The sequence below is a fragment of the Maniola jurtina genome, chromosome 22 (genome assembly GCF_905333055.1).
Source record: "Maniola jurtina chromosome 22, ilManJurt1.1, whole genome shotgun sequence".
Classification (NCBI taxonomy): domain Eukaryota; kingdom Metazoa; phylum Arthropoda; class Insecta; order Lepidoptera; family Nymphalidae; genus Maniola; species Maniola jurtina.
This window is the reverse complement of record NC_060050.1, coordinates 251,856-268,666: the sequence shown is the minus strand read 5'-3', so window position 1 is coordinate 268,666 and position 16,811 is coordinate 251,856. Positions and strand designations below refer to the sequence as shown.

Below are 16,811 nucleotides of genomic sequence, written 5' to 3'. Positions count from 1 at the left end.
TTCTATATTTGACCACCTTCATATTACCTACATTGTCGCTTTTGTAGCTTAGTACTCTTTTGTATCTGTGTATGATAGGGATGTGAAATATTGTTAAAATGTCATCGATATGTACATAGTCGACTGATGTAACTTATTTAATTAATATGAAGAATATAATTTTTGTGAAACTGATCTTTTATTATTATTAATACTTTCCTGTTCATTTAGTGAGTAATTAAACGTAAGTGTAATTGCAGTTGTTAAGTAAGTATTTCGTATTAACTATACATATTTCCACACATTAAAGACCTATGTTTCACCTTTATTTTTACTATAGTATAGTATAGTAAATTATAGTATACTACACTATAGTATATGAAGTTAGTTAAAAGTAATATGCATTTAATTTACATTGTTATTTTCAAAACATGAAGCATACTTACGTCAAGTGCAAAACCAGTAAAATTTTTATTATAGTTTATCTTTACTCTTTAGTAAGATATTCGTTAAATAATAGGCATATAATTAATTACCAGTAAAAGTATTGTTACTATTACCGGTATTGAAATGGTAGGTATTAATTAGTCTAGATAACGTTAGTGGATGGTATGGGTATCGATCGTTATTTTAACGTTACTTTTTAAAGTACTTTAATTATACGGAAAAATATCGGTAATTTGGTCCTTTGAAATTAATTAATGATAAAAATTTCCATTAGGAAAATTCCGTTAAATGTCGATATGTGTCTGACGGACAACACTATCTACGTCACAAGCAAAGTTCGATAAACCGAGCCGGCCGGTGAATTGACTCGTTTGACATTGACAGCTGAAAATTATCCTTGTATTTTCATTTTCCGTGAGCGCGCGCGTGGAGTGCGACTAAAACGTGGTGTGTAATATCAATTTTTGTTAAAAATAAATCAAAATGAAGGGCGATAAGAACGTAGACATTCAAGCTCTAAAGGATATCGCAAACAAGCTTAGAATCGACAGCATAGTTGCGACAAATGCCTCCAAATCCGGGTAAGTTTGCGAATATAACCTCAACCAAGTTTCCACTTGATTGAAGGTCTAATGAAGGTTATTAAGGGCCGGATCTTAATGGAATCATGGTCAAATGTAATCCTTTTACTTGTAACATCATAATTTAGTTGGTGTACTAACTTTTTATAGCAAGTTTTGGTTAAATTCAGTATTAACAATGAACTTTGAGAATGCAGGGTGACCCTGTCGCCTGGTCTTATCAACATTGCATTTAAATTAAATAGGTAGGTATTCCGATTCCCAGTGGAATAATTACCTTTTATAATTATCATTTCTGCATAATTATGCTTCACGCACCGCCCGATAACATTATGAAGAACTCTTAGGCATGCAGGGTTCCTTACAATATACTTATTTTTCACTGATAAAAATTGAAAAACGCACATGATTCTGAAAAATTGAGGCACATGCCCTCGATCAAACCCTGGACTAAGAGGCCGACATCTTAACCACTAAGCTATCACCGTTGTTATTATGCCTACAAGGTCATTCACTAATCATTATGTTTTATTGGCGTCAATTATGTAATGTTATAATCATCTCTATTGGTTAGTAACCTCTTTATCTTAAAGTAACAAGTAAGTTGGTACTATAAATAAAATATCAACTTGAAAATAGATATATTGGTCATGGTTTTTCTTAATTACTTACTTTTATGGATACTTATATAGAAATAATCTATCTGCTTTACTTAATTACTTACTTTTATGGATTCTTATATAGAAATAATCTATATTCTGCTTGATTTGGTAACATATTGTATTGTTGGCTACATGAGTGAATGAGACAGAGAACAAGCTTTGCTTCTGTCAGGTGTCCTAGAACATTTCACAAGGAACACTAAATAGTTATTTAGTGTTCCTTAGCTCAAAAGAAAGGACCCTTATAGGATTACTCTGTTATTTTTCTGTATGTCAATATGGAGGTAGCAAAACTTATAGGGTTCTTCCCATTGACTTAGAATCATGAAATTTAGGTTACAATATTTTATTGCACAAGTAAAGGAAAAAATTAGAAAACTGAATTTGTTGTATCACAAAATGAAAATTTGTGTTCACTCAAATAAATAGTTTACTAAATCCCATAATAGATGGTGCTGTCCATCATTTGTACAGCTGTTGGAGCACTAAATTTTTGTTATACTGGTTTAAGATTTCTTGTACAATGGTATGAAACCATGGTACGAGGTTGGCCTTGCACATATGAGCAGCTAACAGCTTTTTTATGTAATTTATCCATTAAAAGCACCTTTTTGTGGTTATTTGGCAGACACCCCACATCATGTGCATCCATGGCGGAGATCATGTCAGTGCTGTTCTTCCACACCATGCGCTACAAGATCTCAGCACCCAAGGATCCCTCTGCTGACAGATTCATACTATCCAAGGTAAACTATGTGAAACATTCTTCTTCTCAACCGTTCTCACTTCTGTTCTTGACAGAGTGAACGATTGAGAAGGTATAAGGCTTCCATTTGAAGTATGGAACCCTAATTATTCTTAGTCTGATATAAAAAATTAATATTTATTTTGTACCAAAGACACGCCAATGTCACCTTGCAGCAATGGCCTTATCTCTTTCTCATTTTTATTCAAAAGAATATTTATAAAGCATCATTAGTCATTACCTATATTATGAAAAGGTATAAAGCCTTGTGCAGACCAAAGCATGCGGCCATGGTATGTCTTTACACCATAGACATGAAGGCGATAATTGTTTGGCTATGGCGTGGGAATGTGTTGGGCTAGAAGCGTAAATGCATGGTGTCCCATGACACGCAATATTGAAGCTATTGAATATTTTTTTTAATCTTTAAGTATGTTTTTGTCAATTGTTAGTTATTATTTGATTATAGTCTGCATATCACTTAAAATTCAATATTTGCAGTACAATCAGCAAGAACACTCGGCGGTTGCTCTTTTCTTAGATTTGATATACAATGTTATGTCTTGTATAAAAGTAATTGAAGTCCCGCACATTGCTGGAGTGAGCTGCAGGTCAAATCCACGCTCTTTTATCATTTACATAAACTTTGATTGTGTAATATGTATTTACAGGAGCATAATTTTAATAGATTTCTAAACTTGTGTAAAGGCAAGTCCAAAATTGCCTCCAAACTCAACTCCAAACTTGAAACTCTCCAACATAACCCTGCCCATAACTGAGCGATTTTGAATTATCAGAAGTCAAATAAATAGATTTAATATGGAATTAGACATATTGTTTTGCATAGGGTCACGCTGCTCCAATCCTGTACGCAGCATGGGCAGAAGCTGGACTCTTCCCCGTAGAAGACCTGAAGAACCTCCGCAAACTTGACTCCGACCTTGAAGGTCATCCCACACCCAGACTGAACTTTGTGGATGTTGGTACTGGCTCACTGGGCCAAGGGCTGGCCGTGGCGGCTGGTATGGCGTATGTTGGCAAATACTTTGACCAAGCACCTTATAGGTAAGATCTACAATCTAGCAAGTAACCAGTCTGAAACCAGAGTGATTTTTGCTTACTTACAATTTTTTTTAATCTTCAAATTGGTCAGTGTTTTTGATGTTCAGCGTGGCTTCATACTTATACATCTTAGGTAGATTGACACAATGAATAAATAAATAGAGATATTTTTTTATTCAATTAGACATTTACAAGTACTTTTGAATCGTCAAAAGCTTCTACCACTGGTTCGGAATGCCTCTCCTACCGAGAAGAACCAGCAAGAAACTCGGCGGTTGCTCTTTTTAAAGATTTATAAACTTGTTGCTTGCCTTATGAAAAGTACTGGAATTTAAGTTTCGGCTACCTCTCTGGCGCCATGGTGAATGCTGTGGTCTTTAAAATCATCATCATAACCCCATCGCCGGCTCACTACTGAGTACAGGAGATAACCTCTCAGACAGAGAGGTTTGACCATAGTCTACCACACTGCCGGACCAAGTATGGATTGGCATACTTGACACACCTTTTGAGAACATTATGGAGAACTTTCAGGCATGTAGGTTTCTTAAATCGCACATAACTCCGAAAAGTTGCGATGCGTGTTTGGGATAGAACCTCTGCCCTCCCGAATAGACGGCCGACGTCTTAACCAATAGGCCATTATTATCACACTATGCATGTGGATTTTAGTCTTTATTATATGGTTCGTGTTTTTGGTAAGTGACTTGGTAAGACTCCACAAACCATCACCACACCTCACCATCAGACCATCACTCATCAAAGCAAGATAAATTTAAATCATGTGAGTCACAGGAACACCATCATACGTTGAAACGAGACAGCAATAGGAGCATAAACTAAAACCTTCTTGGTGTAATGGATTTCAGTACAAAATTACAACCAGGCTTAGTCATAGGAATGTTATGACGTATTTACCTTAAGATAACAGATTACCCTAGTATGAAGTGGTTTTGTCTTGTGTCAGGGTATACTGCTTGATTGGCGACGGAGAGGCCGCCGAAGGCAGCGTGTGGGAGGCGCTCCACTTCGCCAGCCACTACAAACTAGACAACCTGGTTGTCATCTTTGATGTTAACAGACTCGGCCAGTCCGAGCCCACCTCCCTGCAGCATCAGGTAACATTACGTCGCTGCGCATGAAAATTCCGCTATGTGGAAAATCAAATCTCTCTAAAGAAAACCCTTAAACTTTAATTTTTTGAAAAAATTGCTTTACTTTTAGATCAAAATCACACAGCTAAAAAGGTTATCTCTTAAACTAGCACACTTGCTAAAGAATTCGTTTCTACATGCCTTTTAAAACCTCACATAATGACATCACAAACACAAATTCTAAAAAATACATAGCGGATTTGGCATACGCAGCGACATACAAAAAATGTGTGTGAGCCTGCGCGGTTGAAATAGAACTTATAGGAACACTTCGTTGTTTGTCTGTCCATCTGTTTGTCGGTGTACCTGTCGTGTCTGTCAAGACTAGTCAAGAGAATCTAAAACTAGGTTTCTTCCCATTGACCTAGAATCATGAAATTTGGCAGGTATTCTTTTAGCACAGGGAATATCCGAAAACCGTATTTAAAAAAAATTAAAGTTTTTTTCGTGTACAATGGTACGGGACCCTTCGTATGCAAGTCCGACTCGCACTTGACCGTTTTTTTCGGTAGTTTTGAGTTCCTTTAATTTTAAGGAATTGTGTCAATTTTGAAGCGCAATAAAAAGCGTCTTATCCTTCATAGATATTCGTAGACAAGTTGCGCCACAGCATCCCAGCCCGCCATCTCCACAATGCTGATAAGAGATAACAGCTGACATTGCACCTTTTGACTTTTACGTAACTTTATCGCTTAGTGTTTGTGTAATATGTATATGTGTACTTCTAGCTTGCAGAAGAGCTCTATGATGATCAACTCATTGCCGGCTCACTACTGAGAATGGGTCTCCTCTCAGAATGAGAAGGATTTAGGCCATAGTCTGCCACACTGGCTCAATGCGGATTGGCAGACTTCACACCTTTGAGTATATGGAAAACTCTCAGGCATGCAGGTTTCCTCAGGATGTTTTCCTTCGACGTTAAAGCAAGTGATATTTAATTGCTTAAAACGCGCATAGCTTGAAAATCAAATGTATTTTTACTTCTAGATGGATGTATACGCCGCTCGCCTCAAATCTTTCGGCTTCCACACCCTAGTGGTAGACGGTCATGACGTCACCGAACTGGTGAAGTCGTTTGACGAAGCAGCATCAGTATCGGGCAAGCCTACAGCCGTGGTTGCCAAGACATACAAGGGCAGAGGCTTCCCGGGCATCGAGGATAAAGAGAATTGGCACGGGAAGGCTCTTGGTGCTGAGGGGGACAAGATTATCAAAGTAGGTTACTTTAGTGTACAAGTCCCATAATAGATGGCGCTAGTTGTCTAATGCAACACGCTTACAAGTTATATCAGTTTGGTAAAATGAACCATATAATATGTACATTGATACATCCATTTTCTCTTCAAGAACACTCCAAATCCTGTGGTAGAATTATTTAAACTCAAAACTGATTTTCCAACGAAATGGTTTCTTCTACATACATCAAAGGGTTTATTTCATTTGGTGCTATTTAATTCTTGTGTTTTACGTAAAAATAAAAAGCTTCTACTTAGTACTAGTTTTACATCAATGTCATTTGATATCTGCAGTCACGGTAGGAATTTTGAATCATTCATTATACATAATATTATGCACTGACGAAAATTGTTGAAATACGTTACAGTTAATGTATTTCTGTACGTCACGTGCTAGAGCAACTTGTGTGTCGTACTCACGCGACCGCTGTCGGCCGATGTGGGCAGTAGCATTCAGACAAAAATACTTGTTTTTTATAATTTCTTCTTCCACTTATTAGGAAATTAGTTAATTATAAAAATAAATGTTGTTTGTTAGCTATACAAACTGCTATGAAACATTTCTCGTAAATGAAGAAAAAAGTACCACAGTCTTGGCCGGCAATTGCTTTTTTCCGGCTTGAACAGTTCTATCACAGGTTTACGTCGTAAAATTTTGGTAATAAACTATTACGTTATTTTATAAAGTAGCTAAAACTCGGCGAAATATTGTGCGGTGCTGAACAGCAAACACCATTTCTATTACCTTGTTTTGAATTCTAAAATGTATACAATACACATCTTTAATATCTTTATTAGGGGAAACAATCTTTAATCTCGATACTTTTTTCAGCACCTTCAATCTCAGATCAAGAACACGACAATCAGCCTCAAGCCCCAACCTCCCCTAGCAGAGGCACCCAAAGTGCACATCAGTGATATCACTCTCTCCTCCCCCCCTGCGTACAAAAAGGGGGAGTTGGTGGCCACTAGATTAGCTTACGGCACTGGGCTTAAGAAGATCGCGGATACCAACCTCAGGTAATAAGGTGCCACCACAACATATGCGTGGGACTTTTTTTCAGCATCTTCAATGCCAGATCAAGAACTTGTCAATCAGCCACAAGCCTGAACCTCCCCCATTGAGAGACACACATTGTGACGTCACAATCCAGTGTTTCAACGTTTGATGATAAGTTACTGATTTAAATAGTTGGGCAATTTTGATTTATATAGTTGGCCCTATTTCGTCAAAATCAGTTTACTTGATGGCCCATGCCCATGAAAAGCTAGCAGTCAGACAGACAGACACTTTCGCATTTAATTGTAATATTCAGTTTTTTACTGGCTTCTTTCTGTAGCTTCCAAGTCGGTAGAGCAAGTTGGCCTAAAAAAATATTGAACTGTATCTCATGCACTGACGATTCACTCAAAATACATTAGAATGGTGTATTTTATTTAGTCGCGTGCTACAGCAACTTGTGTGTCGTACTCACGCGACCGTTGTCGGTCAACGTGGTCAGTAGCATCCAGACAAAATGTTAATTGATATTATAAGACAAACCAATCGATTTATTTTTTGCGTTGATGTAAATAGTTGATATTCTATAAAGACTTGGAGCAATAGTAATAACAATATAATATGGATCAGAGACATAGTCGCTAACTATGGGCTTCACAAGAAAGGTCAGAGTCACTAAGCGGTCGATGGAAAGAGCTATGCTTGGATCAAATCACAAATGAGCAGATCCGTATGTGAACCAGAGTTACTTGTTTGGTAGATTAAGAAACCATGGTGGCCTTAAATAAAATAGGTATGTTTATAATTTACTTCTAGAGTGTTTTTGTGAAGCAGAAAATCGGTCAGTTCAGTCTGTTGTTACATTTCATAAACTATGCTCAGTAATCTATGATATCACTAGATTTGTTTAGTGAAATTTGTCGTTTATGCCATTTCACTGCACATACATCAATTTTGTTGCAGAGTGATTGCTATGGATGGTGACACAAAAAATTCCACATTCAGTGACAAGCTGCGTAACGCTTACCCCGACAGGTGAGTGGAATTTACTTTAAGGTTAATTTGATACTAGTTTATGCCGGCGACTGTTTCGTGTGAATTTATGTGTTTAAAAATCTGGTAGGAATTTTTTGACTTTTTGAAATTTCAACGAAAAATGTGAATAGATTGTTTCTGTGTGTAGCCTCAGTCATATTGTACTGAAGTCTGAACCCCTGGTTTAAGTTTTCGCTTGCATGTTCCTTACACCCTGTATACTTATGTAGTAAAAAGAAAGAAAGAAGAGAATTTCGTACCAACGTCTCTATACTCCAAGAACTCTGCGTTAAACAACGGCTTTCGGCGTTAATACAGCATCGCATATTGAAATTCATTGGATAGTTTCCCGGCGTGAGGGTAACTCCATCGAGCGTCTTGTCGTGCAAAGCAAGGTGGAGGGCACCAGAGGGCGAGGAAGGTCGCCTTGCATGAGTGTACCAGGCTGCCAGCCAGCAGGGAGTAGTGGCAAATGCTCGTGTGGCGTGTAACATCTGCCCTCCAAAGATTTTACTTCGTGATGACCACGACCGCTCTGCCAAGAGTGATACGACGAAGAAGACAAAGAAAGAATACATGGGATATTTTGTCCGGCAGGTACATCGAGTGCTTCATCGCTGAGCAGACGCTGGTAGGCGCGGCGACGGGCGCCGCGTGCCGCGACCGCGCGGTCGTCTTCGCGTCCACCTTCGCCGCCTTCTTCACGCGCACCTTCGACCAGGTATCATCATCATCAACCCATCGCCGGCTCACTACAGACCACGGCCTTCCTCTCAGAGTGAGAAGGATTTTGGCCATAGTCTACCACGCTGGCCTAGTGCAGATTTGTAGACTTCGCTTGGTAGGCTTTGAAAACATTATGCACAACTCTCAGGCATGCAGGTTTCCTCACGATGGTTTTTTTCACCATTAAAGCAAGTGATATTTTATTACTTAAATCGCATATTATAACTCCGAAAAATTAGAGGCGTATGTTGGTCAAAAGTAAGAATATGTAACAATAGTGATATGATATTGAAAATTGTATACATAAAAATTGTGTTTTTAATCTTAATCTCAGCACTCATTTTATTTTTAGAATACATTGCTTTGTGTATTTTATAAAATATGTGCAAAATCAATTGTGTGTCGTACTCACGCGACCACTGTTGGTCGACGTGGGCAGTAGCATTCAAACATTTTATTCATTATAACATAATATTATGTACATTATTTTTCATCATACCTATTCGAAAAACGAAAATTGGCATTAGGTGATAGCAAGACCAGAATTATATTTTGTTCTAGAGCGACGTATATTGAATGTCTCGCTACGCTCAGGATTCTACTTTACAATCCTTTGCCTTGCTCTGAATTCTAAATAAACACCCTTGAAGAACGAAATATCCTTTGGCTCCTTGTCTCTCTTGTATTTTAGTTGAAATTCCCTAGAAATGTACGAAGTGAATTGCCTCCTCGTCTTTACGTTTTCTCGTAGTAGTCATTTAGTACATAACTGAAATGCCCCCCATCTCTCCTCATAGATTCGCATGGGCGCCATCAGCCAGAGCAACATCAACCTGGCCGGGTCCCACTGCGGGGTCAGCATCGGCGAGGACGGACCCTCACAGATGGGGCTGGAGGACCTGGCGCTTTTCCGAGCAGTGCCTACCGCCACAGTTTTCTACCCCTCGTGAGTACAGAGTACTGACCATATAACACCAATGTCACATACGCCTTTGTTTGATCTCTTTTTTGTAAATTTTTTCAAGTTTTAATATGAGTAAACCTTCAAGATTCATTTGTGCTCAAACTTTTCGTGTAATTTTAAATAGCCATGTGAAGATCAAGTATAATGTTATCAATTAAGAAGATAACAAATAGTTTGTTTCCATAGGGATGCAGTGTCCACGGAGCGCGCGGTGGAGCTGGCGGCCAACACGCGCGGGATCTGCTACTTGCGCACGTCTCGTCCCAACACCGCTGTCATTTACGACAACGACACCGTCTTCAAGGTAACTACATTTTTATTATCAATTTTTCATTTCGTAGTCGTGTATTAAATGAAAAATGTGTTCTCGATAATGTTTTCGAGACCCGTGCTCAGTAGTTGGCCGGCGAGGAGTTGAGATGATGATTCAGACAGATCACTGGTTATTATGCAGGTGGGAGAAGCGAAGTTAGTGCGAAGCGGTGCTTCGGACCGCGTTCTGCTGGTGGGCGCGGGCGTTACCCTACACGCCGCGCTCACCGCCGCCGCTGCGCTCGCGCAAGAAGGTGCGTGGACACATTACTTTTCCATACAGGGTGTAATCAAAACGCTAGCATAAACTTAGCGTTATTATTATACTACCTAAACTCTTGTGCCTAATATCTTGTATTTACTGATTTTTCAAACCCGCAATGTATGGCGGGCATGTACGAGTGACCCATTTACGCAACGTTAGTTGACCTTTAATATCAGTCAGATGTTTTATTTGCAATATATTGTGAACTTTTAAAAAATACAGGTTTTTCGCGTGTATTTCTGTAGTATCTATCTTATCAATAATCATCAGTACTGTCACCTGTCTTCGTATTTTGCTAGCGTTCTGGTTACACCCTGTCTACCCTCTCCCTCCCTCGTTTGGTTTGGTCTTCCAGACAAGCTACTAGTTAGTATTTAAGCTAAGAGAAACTATTATTGTGGCACTGCAGGTGTAGAGGCGCGTGTGCTGGACCCCTTCACTATCAAGCCCTTGGATGAAGCGGCGCTGCGCAAGCACGCCAAGGCCGTCGGCGGACGAGTGGTGGTGGTGGAGGATCATTACCAGGCCGGTATGTATTCACATCAACGATATGATATGTACAGGAATTGTAATAAGGGCTTCACAAGTGACCCGAAAAATAGAGACGTCTCTATTTAAATTTACTCTAATTTTTAATCCCTGACCCAAAAAGAGACCCATCGTAACTTCTAAACGAATGAACTGATTTTGTTTCAGTTTTTTTTTGTTTGAAAGAGACATTTCTCAGCTGTTAAGTGTTATGTTAGAATAAATATTTATGTTCTCATAAAAAATAAATCTTTTCCAATCTTTTTAAATTTACTGTCGATGACAAAAGGTCTCAAATGTAAATATTTTGTAATCACTATCAAAGTTTATGTTCAAGTGTTAAGGTTTATAGACGGAAGTTTTTGATGTTAAAAATTTTCTCTACATTTCGCAATCAGAAAAAGAGTATGTTTGTCTAACTGGGTCTTCCAACGCTGCACAGCAGTGGATGTCTATCAGTTGATGATGATGTTAATCATTTATCATTTAGTTATCATTATAACCGTTATCTCCAGGTGGGCTGGGCGAAGCAGTGATGTCGGCGTTGGCCTTGGAGCGTGACGTCATAGTGAAGCACCTCTTCGTCAAGGAAGTACCACGCTCGGGCGGACCGGACGAACTGTTGGACAAGTACGGCATCTCCGCCCCGCACATCGTTAACGCGGCCAAGCTAGTTCTCAAGGCGTAGATGTGTACCAGGTCAATGAACTAATGAACTAAACTACCCTCCAATTCATTAAAAAATCTCATTTCTTTCAAATAATCTGAATAGCCAGGTTACTCATACTCCTACCCCTTCCAGGTTTTGCCATACCCCTACCCCTTCCAGGTTATGCTATACCCCTACCCCTTCCAGGTTATGCCAAACCCCTACCGGTACGATGCCGTGTAGAAAACCAAAGGGGTATGGGTTTCATGAAAAACTGCCATACCTCTTCCAAGTTAGCCCGCTTCCATCTTAGACTGCATCATCACTTACCACCAGGTGAGATTGCAGTCAAGGGCTAACTTGTATTTGAATAAAAAAATTAAAATGGGCATTACCTACCGACTGCGCCACTTGTGATGGTTAGGTAAAAAAGAATATTTAATAGGTTCCAGGAACAGAAAGCTCACTCCGCAAAGATGTTTAAATTAATAGCGACTCTTGTACAACGCAATAAAGTGCAATTCAGCTTGCACAACACTGCGGTCTAGAATATAAAAAAAAACCTCTATATCGCGTAAACTGTTATCTCTCTCTTTCTCTCTGCCTGTTATCTTTTATGAGAGAAACAGAGATAAGTTTCCTTGATGATAAATTGATCCTTATTGATTGTTCAAAGCTTAACGTTTTTTTATGAATTGGAGGGTAGTTCTCTATAATTTTCCTTATTATTTTTCTATGAATTATGAATCAAAGATCAAGTTCTGAGCTATGTTACGAGTAACTGTTAATATAAATCAATTCATTTGTTACAAAAACTACTATTGAATAGTTTATAAGCATCTCTCGTTTTCTATTTTATTTTTTACTTGAAGTTCTTTTTGTAACAAGATGACAATAATAATATCGTTAACTTTTCAAATCAATTAAAATATTGAATGTTTAATTGTTTAAAAGAAACAGTGAATTTTAATTAGTTTTTAATTCAGTGGTTTTGTTACTGTTCTCTATTTAAAGAATCTCCGAAATAATTGCGAAATTCCGGCGTTAATCCGAAAAAAAATAAAGTTGTGCCACCAAGTGATTTAGCGTTCCAGTACGATGCTACACGCTAGAAAATCCGATTTAAATTTCGTGCCTATGTCGGGGAATCAAAAAATCATGATTTGGATACCCATTTATATTTTATTGATATAAGGCTGATGATGTGTGATACTATAGAAATTGAGCTTGTGATTAGGAATCTAAAGGTAGACAACCTACTATACTGTATCCACGGAAAGAACTTAGTATAGCGCTCTGTCTGTTATGTAATCCCATACGAATGACAGAGACCAAAATATCAGTGGGCGTTAACCATTTTGAGCCACTGACCAATCACAGACGAAACGAATTCGAATTGAATTTCAAATTTTTTTTTGAAATTCACCAATGTTTTTACCTACCTTATCAAAAAAATTGTATGTCAGGGTTTCCTGACTGGATGTGTTGGTTCAACTCTGTATTGTAAACACATTGTCATCCCATATTCAAACAAATAAATTATTTCAATTCAAATATGTTGGTTTCTCAAAATGTCTGAGATCGTTGTCTCTGTCATGGGGTTAAGTAACAGAGATACTATACTAAATTGTTTTCGTGGATGGAATATAGTGCTGGGTAGGCTACCAGTATTTGTAAGAACTGTAACATTACCACATTCACCATAGAGCTATCGGCTTTTATAGCGACTATTCTGGTCTATATAGTACCGAACAGTTCAGAAAGAGAATAAGCCTTTCCATTTTGTGCTGGTTAGGTTTTCAAATCTGGGAAAAATATCTTTTTAGCCATTTTTCAAGTACAAATTGGTTTTTAAATCAATACAAAATATAAAAAGAAAAATCCTGACTTACCTTGATGGCTGAATTTTCAGCAGAGCTTTCCTTTATAATTTAGGCAAGGAATAAGGAAGAGATAATAAGGTTTGAGAGGAAAGGGGAATATTAGTCATGATGATTAACATTTTTTTTTAAAGATGGGGCTATTAAAATACTTTGTGCAAAAATATGTACAATTTTTTAACAAATATTTGTATTACGTTCGGTACTATAACAAGAATAGTCTCTAATTTCATTCCTAAACAAAAAACATTCCTTTACTCTATGGTTTCAAAAGTTCCTTTACAAAAATAAAATACTGTTAAGAAGAAAATGTTTGGAATATTTCACTGAAGTTTGTCTGTAATCGTTTATGGTTGTTATACATATATTTTATATACACTGCAAGTTGGAGTTCTATTGTTTTATAGTGTAGTTAGGCTGGGCATAGACAAGATAGCATAGTATATTGTGCTAAATAATTAAAAATATGGGTAAAAACAAATGAGTCCTATTTCAATGGGCTTTAAAATTTGCAATCAAAGGGATTCTATGGTGATATATACTTCTCTCTCGCTCCCACATATCAATAAGATGCATTTGCGAAAGCGAGACGCACGCACTATATTATGCTATTTTGTTTTCAATAGTATCTCCAGCCATAAGTGCCTTTTATATTTACATTTGCACAAGTTTTACAGTTTGGAATATTGTACCGGGTTAGTTGTAAGGATAAATCTGTACTGTAAATCTGTATTTACTGTCAAATATTAATGTCAAATCAATACAAATCGCTGACGATTACAAAAAACTGAACTTTTATTATAGGGACTAAACTTCTAGAACCGTCAGTGACTATTTTTAAAACTCAAACTAAATTGAAAGCACTAGTGCCATCTTTTTCACAATGTTCTGATAGAAAAGGACGGCATGTTATCTAGTGTAATCAATTTATTTAAAGTTTAACTGTATGTTTATATTACGAAATATTTTCTTTCGGCTTTTTCTAATAATTCAGTCCACCGTTGTTGGAACAAGGACTCGGCAGTTTTATTAAATTCCTTTTAGGTTTTTATATTTACACTACCTACTAACTAGCAATAGTTAGAAATTCTTGAGTTATGCTCTCATTCCATTAAATAAATTCATTATTATATTAAATTTCTTTGGAAGAAGGTTAAATATTGCGTAATATAAACCGCGTAGTACCTACATTAAATCGAGCTGTGCGGAACGCATTTAGGTTAGCCTGCTTCCATCTAAGAGTGGAAGCTATAGACCGCACTTTGACTTTGCTCAGACTTCAGACTGTTAAAACGAGACAGCGTTATACGGCTGACATAAATCTGTCTCGTTTTAACTGATACTTAAGTCTAAGTAAAGTCAAAGTGCGGTCTATAGATTTCAACCTTAGAGAGCGTACTCTGACTTTGCTCAGACTTAAGTGTCCGTTAAAACGAGATAGATTTCTGTCAGCAATAAATTGCTGTCTCGTTCTAACAGTGTTATGAGTTTGAGCAAATTCAAAGTATCCTCTATAGATCTCGGCATTAGACTACATCATCATTTGCGGTTGAATAATAACACATTTTCAGTACTAAAAAATGCGTTGTGTACGTAATGCGACTTATATTTTACGGTAAATTTTTTACCGTCCATTATTTTGTAGTTAAAACTTTAAAACTGATCGTGTAAGGGGCTTCCTTATAAAGTAAATGACAAACAAAGAAATAATTTGTTAAACATTTTATTGGTTCCACGTTACATTCCTGTTGTTTTGCATTTTGTGTAAATCACAGAAATATTGAGTTTTCTCTTTCTTTTTAATAAAGTTTATTTGAGTACAAAATGTAGTCTTATTTCATAAATAAGTAACAGTACAAACATAATATTAACTTTAATATAATAGTATTTACAATTACTAACAGATTAATGACTAGAACAACTCGATTGTATATACAGTTTCCACAAAAAAAAATCTATTTAACTCATGCTAGTACACAACCATTCAAAGATCCGGAATTTGGAATATGTGTATATCAGAATGATATATCGGTAATCAGGAACTCTAGTTCGAAAGTTTGATTGTTACAATGTGATAATTGCAATCAATTTAATTGGTTAAAATGCACAGTTGCAACTAACACCATAAACTAAGCCAATCACAGCTTTCGTTCTAGCCTGTTTCGAGATAAAAGTTGACAGATACATAATTTCCATTTTCTACCAGTAAACGACAAAGCATAGAAACCGCGTTTTTTCCATTGTAATTTTAATTTTGTAATTGCCATTCGAAAATATACTACAAACTCGCGAAACACGTAGGTAGCCTCTTTTATCACCGTAAACAATAAACCTTCCTGCTGTGCCATACGACAATGGCCGCTGACGTGTTAGCTAATTCAAAGTGACAGTTACAAAGTTGCATTCAAATTGAAGACTCCTAAATGCACCGCCCACTACGGTAGTTTCGTTACGAACCCATAGTGAAACGGCCGATATTTCCATGCTTTGTCGTTCACTGGTTTTTACATCTTCAACCAGCGCCCCTACCGAAATCTTAAAGGAGCTCCTGCTTATCGAGATGAATCAAGATGAATAGACAACAATAAGCGAAAATCATCAAAATTTTTGAGAAACACTCGTAGTAGGGGCAATGGGTATTATACAATTAGGTAAGGCATTCATAACCGACACAAATCTTTTAACAAACAACTTAGTTAGGCGTCAAATGACTAGATGTTAGTATTTCTGTTAGGCTTAGGCAGTCTATCCGATATTATGTATTTATTATAATAAAATAAATTATCCTATATTTAGTAAAGTTATAAATACAAGAGCCTTAGTGATTTTTGTTTTCCAAAATTTAATTTAATTCTGTATAAAGTACAGTTAATAGTCAACCCACAAGATAATGAATTAAAATTATTATACTTTAGTTTTCCTTAGTTGATTTCAAAGATAAACAAATCACAGAAACCTCGGAGAAACACGTAAGCGACGCTATTAGCCCGGCGCTTTAGACCTTCTGGATTTTTCACTCGTATCATGGTTTCATTGTCAGTTCACGGCAATAACTTCCTATGCGTCTCTTACGCCTTTCAGCGAGAAGCTATTTGTCTACCTTTTAAGTTTTAAGGTTAAGAAAAAATAGATTATAGGCATCTGTGTTCTAGGTACATAATATTTTTTTAATTTTAAGAAATTTGATAGAAGGCGTAATTTCTTTGAGCCTCAGGTTGAGATCTATAGAGCGCATTTTGACTTTGCTCAGACTTAAGACACTGGTAAAACGAGATAGCGTTATACCGCTGGCATAAATCTGTCTCGTTTTAACTGAAACTTAAGTCTGAGCGATGTCAAAGTATGCTCTATAGATCTCGGCATGAGACTTTACAATTTAACACAAAACAAAACAATTACTCATAGCATCTTGTAAGTTCATTGCTTAAGCTTATCCATTCAATCTCTCATGTTTCAACTCGCTAAAACCATGTTAAAATTGTACAAATCAATAAATACAATAGTTCAGTGTTATGGACGGAAACGCTGAAGAACACAGGTCCAAATAATAAGTCTCACTATAGGCAGCAATTGTTATAAATGCAACA

General features: G+C 37.1%; 1 protein-coding gene across 1 annotated transcript; it reads left to right on the top strand.

Moving 5' to 3' along the window:
* Nucleotides 1-801: 801 nt before the first annotated feature.
* Nucleotides 802-13,117, top strand: LOC123877007 (transketolase-like protein 2). Its single transcript, XM_045923485.1, has 14 exons — nt 802-1,007; nt 2,298-2,415; nt 3,262-3,479; nt 4,444-4,594; nt 5,618-5,845; nt 6,698-6,885; nt 7,829-7,900; nt 8,498-8,621; nt 9,424-9,572; nt 9,777-9,894; nt 10,045-10,156; nt 10,577-10,696; nt 11,211-11,502; nt 11,642-13,117. The coding sequence occupies exons 1-13, from the start codon at nt 910-912 to the stop codon at nt 11,381-11,383; spliced, it is 1,869 nt and encodes a 622-aa protein (XP_045779441.1). The 5' UTR covers nt 802-909; the 3' UTR covers nt 11,384-11,502; nt 11,642-13,117.
* The last annotated feature ends 3,694 nt before the right edge of the window (nt 13,118-16,811 follow it).

Coding starts and splice junctions, on each gene's coding strand:
- LOC123877007 (XM_045923485.1), top strand. CDS start 910: ATGAAGGGCGATAAGAACGTAGACATTCAAGCTCTAAAGGATATCGCA. Junction 7,901..8,497: donor CGTAACGCTTACCCCGACAG/GTGAGTGGAATT, acceptor TTTGTCCGGCAG/GTACATCGAGTGCTTCATCG. Junction 8,622..9,423: donor TCACGCGCACCTTCGACCAG/GTATCATCATCA, acceptor CTCTCCTCATAG/ATTCGCATGGGCGCCATCAG.